The sequence below is a fragment of the Carica papaya genome, chromosome 3, assembly GCF_054855325.1.
Source record: "Carica papaya isolate Zhongbai chromosome 3, ASM5485532v1, whole genome shotgun sequence".
NCBI classification, from domain to species: Eukaryota; Viridiplantae; Streptophyta; class Magnoliopsida; order Brassicales; family Caricaceae; genus Carica; species Carica papaya.
Genome location: NC_142311.1, coordinates 19,578,025 through 19,586,428, shown reverse-complemented (window position 1 = coordinate 19,586,428; position 8,404 = coordinate 19,578,025). Strand labels below are relative to the sequence as shown.

At 34.2% G+C, this 8,404-nt stretch overlaps 1 protein-coding gene across 1 annotated transcript in view; it reads right to left on the bottom strand.

The window, feature by feature from the left end:
• Positions 1 to 767: 767 nt before the first annotated feature.
• HGL1 (heteroglycan glucosidase 1) overlaps positions 768 to 8,404 on the bottom strand; it is a 106,519-nt gene continuing 98,882 nt past the window's right edge. Inside the window, exon 24 of the mRNA XM_088216201.1 lies at positions 768 to 888. Coding sequence (XP_088072327.1) covers positions 836 to 888 — 53 coding nt within the window. The 3' untranslated portion in view covers positions 768 to 835. The remainder of the gene's footprint in view (positions 889 to 8,404) is intronic.

Sequence of the window (8,404 nt, the reverse complement as noted above, 5' to 3'; positions counted from 1 at the left end):
TCGATATTACTTTTAAATAATATCAATTAAAGAGATAAAATTTTGCATCATAAAATATTTATTTTGACAAAAAATTATCTATATAATATGATAAGATAAGATATATGTCACAAATATAAAGGTTAAAATTTAATCGGTAAAACATTTTGTTTATACGTGCACTATTATTTTTTAAATGAGTTTATTATATAAATTAATTGATCAAATTGAGAAATTAATTGCCTTATTTTATTATTTTTTTCCACCAAAATAAGAAAATAATAGTGTAAAAATAATAACCTTATTTTACATTTGATATTTAGTATTTTGTACTATCTGATTTGTATTTTTCACAATAAATATGATTAATTGATGAAAATAAAATGGACAAAATAGCTGGTTAATAAACTACAGAGAAAAATAAGAAATTAGGCTGTAAGGCAGAGAACAAAGATGACAAGAATAAACAACTCGGTAAAAGGAGAAAGAAACAACAAAAAGAAGTGGTATATATTTGTGTGTATATAATATATATATATATAAATATAAAATCTTCTGGCTTATGAAATCTTCTTTCTTTTGCTTATGAAATATTTAATCATTTAAGTGTGGTAGCCGAATTACTTAAAGAGTCCTACACTAATTGTAACTTCTTTAAATTTTTTTCCGCCTGTAACGGCCTTGAAATTTTAAAGGGAAATGTATATATAAGAAAAATTCTGAGTGCGAAAGCGAAATAAAATAAATTACGATTAACATCCCTTACACAATAAGTAAAACGAATTAAACGTATGAAAGAATAAACTAATTAAAGAAAATATTATAAATGAATAGTATAAGGAAAACTAATAAATTCTTAAGTTTCTACTCGCTGTCTTCTTGCAGAATGGGCTCGGGAACCAAGTCTTCCTGATATGAAATGGTTAAGTAAGGAATGAGCTACATTACCCCAGTAAAGACATCACACTATCTCACTGTCACAGAAGTAAAAGTTGGTAGAAAACAAAAACGACCAATGGAGTATAATTTATAACAAACTCATTTATCAGTAATAAAAACCTTTACTGTCCACTTATTTCGGTGAGATTCATGAAAACAACTTATGAGAAACAATAACATCATAAACATCATAAGATCATGCACACTCTGTAAACATAACACATATCATACTTTTGTATTTCAATCATCAAGCAACAAATTTTCTCTTTTATCAGCCTACTAGTATCCATGGGGATCTATAGGGGTCTCTGCTACACGTGAACCATTCACATTAATAACTTAATTCCAGAGTTGTCCCCATACCCCGTTTGGTATGGACGCCAAAACCATAAACATCAATATCCCGTTTGGTATGAGGGTGAAACGGGCCGTCCCCATACCCCGTCCGGTATGGGCACCAAAATACATAAAGTCTCCATACTCCGTCCGATATGAGAGACCACGTTCTCGATAGGGTTCCCTATGGACCCATTCCGTCCACCATCTCTTAGGATATCTAGTCAGGCTGTCGACATTATCCATTTATTAATTCACATACCATTTTTCATTTTTTCTTAATCTCAATTATTCAATCAAACATAAAATACGTAAACCAGTAATGGACACCAAACAAGACAACACAACATTGGATTCACAATAATTCAAACCATAATAAATGAAATCGTGATTCATGCATACGAAATCATAGAATAAACACATCAGACACCATACTGCATTCAAAATTGTAAAATAAATCAAACAACACCTGACCGAAAAATACATCAGATTCGGGCTCCATTAGCAGTCTTAATTAATTATACATATCTATTAATTCATAAAATATCGTTTTATCATTTATTAAGCTTTAATGCCGTGATAGGAAATAGGGTGAGAGATCCTTACTTGTTTCAGAGTCTGAAATCAAATTCTCACTGCGCATACGGGCAGTCCCTAGATTCTCTGAATTTTTCTCCGGAAACTGAAACACACTTCCGGTACCTGCACATGTCCTAAAAAAATTCCAAATCAGACCTAGGGCCTTTTCGGCCAATTTCAGAATTCCGGCATGGTGGCGATCCGCCTTGGGTTGGCCGTTTCCGACTATTTTCGGCCGAATTTGGCCAAACTTGCATTGGTTCCTGTGATAAAACATCCCTAGGGTCCTCGATGGGCCAAAAAATTCCAGAAAACCGAGACTTACTGGCGGCGAAGCTCTCGGGTGCGGCGGCTCCTCCGGCGCGAGTTGCAATTTGGTGTTTTGCTCCGGTCAACATGTAGAGAAAAGGATAGTGGTCACAGAGGTATAAAAATTACATCGAACGGGAAGGGCCTCATTGGAGGCAAAAACTGAGGAAACCTGCGGTGGCACCGCTGGACTTCCGTAGTGTTTTTCGGCCAATTGGCTGGTGGTTTGGCTCCGATTTGGCCACAGGGAGGTTCAGCATCGAAAAACGAGCCAAGGAGAGAAATTTTACCTCGATTGGCGGCCGAAAAATCCTCCGGTGCGGCGGCAGGTGGCAACGACCAGTTCCTCCGGTGGCTGGGTTGTCTTCTCCGGCGAGGGTTCTGGCGATTAGGGTTTGGGGTTGGGTGTGGATGCAATTATTTATAACATTTTTCTTTTAATCTAAGCCGTCCATCACGATTTAATATGGACCGTCCGATCGCGATTATATTAGAAATAAATCTGGACTGTCCATCGCGATGCGATCTGGGCCGTCCGCACGCACTCTTGATCTGGGTCGTCCATGTGCGCGGGAACGGATCTGGGCTGTCCGATCGCGCGCACGCGGATCGCCCACGTGGCTCCGTCCCGCATGGCTCCCCGCGTCAGCGTCCTTGCCACGCGGCGTGTCCTGGTTGGCCGGGACTGCTGACGTGGGATTATTTTTCTAAATTGCGTTTTGACATCTGGTTTTCGATTTTCTTTTCAAAAACATTTCCAGAATCCAAATTTTCACTATTTTTTTCAAAATCAATTTCAATTAAATCCTAAAAATAATTTTATCCAATTTTATTATTATTATTATTTTTATTTCTATTAAATTAAATTAAAAATTTATAAATTAATTATTAAAATAGAATAAAATTAAACAAAATTCTAATAAAAATTAAAATAAAAAATAAAATAAAAAAAAAATTCTGGGTGTTACACCGCCACTTCAATTTAATTATTATGAGCTATATTTTCTTTACGTATATAGTAGGTCTTAATTGACCTATACGTGTCTATTTATCTATATTCTCGAATTAATTTAAAATTAGAAAGAGGAAATTTATCAAATATAATGGAAAGTTTATATATTTTCAAAATTTTAAGATATGTTTTCAAAAATAGAAAATTCTAATAATAATATGATGTGCGATATAATAAAAATAATATATAAAATTTCACTAATTTTCATATTTTAATTTAATTGAGATATTATTAATTATTTTTTTAAATAGGTAATTAGGGGATTTTTGTTACTGTAGATTTTATTAATGTGGAAGGATTAAGGATAAAATTTCATATTCTAATTAATTAATTTTTGAAAATAATGAGTAATCTTATTTAAAAAATGCAATAAATATTATCAATTCCATTGTAATAAAGTATACAAAGACTTATTTAATGCTTAAAGAACAAAATCAATTCATCTAAAACTATAAATTAATAAATGTCAATATGCATGATAAGGTGGTTTCATAATATTTAAAGAAGAATTGCATACCCAAATTTATACAATTGTAGATAGATTATATATAATGTTATATATAAAGATTTCTGAGCGCCATAAAATACTATATATATATATATATTTTAAATACAGGTTGAGGTAATTAGTAACTAAAAGTATAAATATTAAGTTAATTTTTCAAAATATATAATTTAGCCATTTTATCATTTGATTAATTTTCCACCATATACTAATTTTGTTAGTTGTACTTAATTTGTATAAAAAATGTTTTTCAAAAGTAAGTAACTTAATGCTTAAATTTAAATTTAAATTTCTTTCTATAAAAAATGAATATTATACTTACTACTTGTTAGGTGTTAAAACATTAATCAATTTAGACGAAAATATTGGATCATATTTAGTAATCATTTCATACACCCGTTACATACTCATTATTATTTTTATTTTTATGTATTAATATTTAAAATTGCAACACATAATAATTTTTATTTATCAATATCCTAAAAATATTATTCTTGTATTACTATATATACATATTTGTGTATATATATATATATATATTTTTTTTTCTACAGTAAAGAGGGAAGAAAAGCACAGAAAGAAAAATGATTTAATGCCCCATTAGGCAGGCCCAAATCGTATCACAATAGTCAAAATGCAACGTTTGCTCCAAGTCTTCAAGTAGCTAGGAGAGTCTTAAAATCAATCTAGTGGGTAGATGAGTCTAGGAGATCAACACATTTATTACCTTCACTATGAATATAAGTGGATATTGTATTGTTTTAATCACGATCAAACAAGATCCTAATTTTCATCTCATCCTTGGTACAAAGGCTTTTGGGATTTAGCCCAATTTCTAGCCAATGTTTTATGTGAAGAGAGTCCATCTCGACGAAAATTTTAATGGCATCATCCCAGGCCAACTACAATCCTCCTCAACTCCATGAAGTTCCGCCTCCATGGAATCCCCCTTGCCAATGTTGTAGGTAAATTCAATAATCTAGTTACCATAATGTTTGCGGATAAGATCACCAATAGTACTAGCAACGCGAGTACCTCTAATAAAATCATTCGTATTGAGTTTGTGTTGGAAATGGGAGGAGGAGGCAAAGAAACTAATAAGAAGACTCAAGTTTTTCTATTATAATTGTTGCTAAATACTTTTAATTACATGACTATTTATATGCACTGTTACAACTCTTGAAATTTCACTAATTAATTCTAACTATCAACAGACTAATTAACACATAGTAACTCTAATTTAGGAATCATAGTTACTAAGAAACTAAGGAATACATAAAGTTTTAATTTATGAATTACAACTACTAATAAACCAAGAGATACATAAAAACTCTAATTTATGAACTACAACTACCAATAAACTAAAGGAGACATAATTATATTCTTAACTTACAAATTATTTCTAACACTCGCCTTAATTTATAAATCTCATTTTCAATCCAAGATTAGCGCGTAGCTTTTGAATGACATCAAACTTGAGTGGTTTGGTAAAAATATATGCAACTTGATCTTGAGTCTTTACGTGATTGAGCTCTACTTCATTTTTAGCAATACAATCCCTAATAAAATGATATTTTGTATCTATGTGCTTTTTTTGTTCATAATATACATGATTATTGGCTAATGCTTGTGCGAACTTATTTTTAATAAAAAATTTAGTAGTTTTGTCTTGTGTCAAATGAAGTTCCTTCAACAAGTCTTTCTAATAAAATCATCAATAAATAATAGAAAGTATTTATTTTTATCAAATAAAGGTGGATTGGTTGACCCACACACCTCGGCATGTACAAGTTGAAGTAGCTTGGTTACTCTTGTAGTGGCTTCTTTTGGAAAACTTGTTATTGAATGCTTCCCAAATAGACATGTTTTACATAATTGATCAGGATGGTTGATCAACAACATCCCTTTCACCATCTTTTCTTCTCCCATTGCTTTGAGTGTGCTAAAGTTCAGATGTCCAAATCTCATATGTTAACCCCATGCTTAATCTTCCACGCTAGCCTTAAAGCATCTTGCTTCAATAGTTTTGAGATTCAAGATAAAAATTTTAATTTTTAATTTTTGACATATGCACCTTAACAATCAAATTAACACTTTGATCTCTAAGCCAAAGACAATAATCTTTCATATGAATTTCATATCAATTTTTAAGAAGTTGACCCAAACACAAAACATTACTTCTCAACTTTGACACATAGTAAGCATTAGTAATAAACACATGTCCACTACTTTTTGAAGAAATTATAATTGTACATATCCCTTGAATTTGGACTTTTGAAGAGTGTTCAAAAGAAACATTGCCATTGATCTTGTCATCAAGCTCCATAAATTTTTCTTCATAGCTGCATATATGATTACTTACTCCATTATTCAAGTACCATGAACAATGGTCATCACTATCTCTATCTTTATATGATAGCAGCAAAATTGTTTTTTCCTCATATTGTTTATCATTAACAAGATTGACTTGCTCATCCTTGTCGTTGGAAGTGTTACGACATTCCCAAGCATAATGTCCATATTGTGACTATTGTAACATTTAATATTAGATTTGTTATAATTTATTTAGTTACATTTTCCTTTTCTTCTTCATCTTCCACAACCTCTATTTGACTGTTGGCTTTTGTCTTCATTTTTGGCATCATCTTGAGTGTCATTTCTTTTTAGACACTTAACATAACCATGACCATGTTCTCTACCTCTTCCTCGTCCTCTTTGCCTTCCACCATCATATAAAGAGACATTTGATTTGAGAATTTTCTCCAAAGGCTCTTCTTGTCTTCTTTTTATTTTATCTTCATGAGATTATAGTGATCCATCTAATTGCTCAAAAGTTAATGTGTTTAGATCATATGACTCTTCAATGGCACAAACTACATAATCGAATTTTGGTGGAAAAGATTGAAGAATTTTCTACACCACACGAACATTTTCCATCGTCTCACTATATCTCCTCATTTGGCTTACTATAGACTTTACCCTTGAGAAGAAATTTGAAATAAATTAAACATCCTTCATTCGCAAAGCTTCAAATTCACCTCATACTATTTAAAGTTGCACATTCTTTACTTTGTTAACTCTTTGGAGCAAGTTCCTTAAAATCTCCCAAGCTTGCTTTGCGTTGGTAGCATTAGCCACCTTTAGAAACATAGATTCATCAAAGTTTGATAGATGAGAGTAAGAGCTTATTGATCTTTCTTCCCTGTTTTCGTAAAAAACATCATTCTCATTTCGAGTTAAGGATGCTTCATCTTTGAGTGGAATAAAATCTTTGTCTACAATATCTTAACATCTTGTAAGCCAAGTATGACTTATATACGAATACACCAAGTCTCATAGTTTTCTTTTGTAAGACAAAAAATTTGGAAAAAGATAGATTATTACTACTTATCTCTCTAGAATTTTAGAATAATGAACCAAACTCTGATACCACTTTGTTAAAGATATGAGGAAGAGGCAAAACGAAATTTAAAAAAGTTATAACACGTTAGCTGCCCGGTCAACAGTCTCGACCAACCAGGTCACGCTAGGTGGCAGAGACAGAGAGGTGGGAGGCCACGCGGGCGGAGCCACGTAGGCGATACGCGTGCGCGCGATCAAATGGCTGAGATCCGTTCCCGCGCGCACGGACGACCCAGATTACATCATACACGGACGGCTCAGATTGCATCGCGATGAACGGCCCAGATTCACTCCCTATTTAATCGCGATCGGACGGTCCAGATTAAAAGTGATGGACGGACCAGATCAAAAGAGGATGGGTATAAATAACCCCATCCGCACCCAAACCCTAACCCTAGCCGCCAGAGCCCCTCGCTGGAGAAGACAGCCTAGCCGTTGAGGAGTCGACCGCCGTCTCCCACCGCAACACTGGAGAAATTTCTGACTGCCAAACGAGGTAAAAATTTTATCCTTTGCTAAGAATTTGATTTCAAACCCACCCATGGCCAAATTAGAGTGAAAGAACCGGCCAATTGGCCAGAAAACGCCGCCGAAGCTTAGTGGCGCCGCCGCAGGGTGTTTCGTTTTGTGCCTCTGATGAGGCCCTTCCCGGTTCTCGTTCGATGTGATTTTTCTACCGTTGCGATCACCGTTTCCTCCTCTACAAGTTGACCGGAACAAAACGCTAATCGCAACGTGAGCAGGAGGAGCCGCCGCATCGGAGAGCCCAACTACCGGTGAGTTTTGGTTTTCTGTATTTTTTTAGCCCGCCGATAGCCCTAAGTGTGTTTTCTCGCAGGAACCGGTGCAAGTTTGGCTGAATTCGGTCGAAAATTGCCGAAAATAGCCAACCCGAGGCGAATCGTCGCCGCCTGTCGCCGGAGTATGGCGGAGCTGCAGTGCCAGAATTTTGAAATTGGCCGAGTGGGCCCTAGGTCTGATTTTTGGGTTTATTTGGGACACTTGTAGGTACCGTAAGCGCGTTTCAGTTCCCGAAAGAAAATTCAGGGAATCCAGGGACCGCCTATAGGCGCAATAACCATCTAGTTTTCCACGTCGAATCAAGTAAGGACCCCTCACCCTATTTCATATCATAGATGTGATGTTTGAATAAATAATAATACAGTCGTTTGTACAAGTTAGATAAATATGCATAATTAATTACGAATTGCTAATGGAGCCCGAAATCGGATATTGTTCTCTGTTGATTTCTGTTGATTTATTTTACAGTTTAAAGGTATGATGGTATCTGGTTTTAAAATCTTAAATGCATGTATTACTGTATTACTTGATCACTGCGTGAT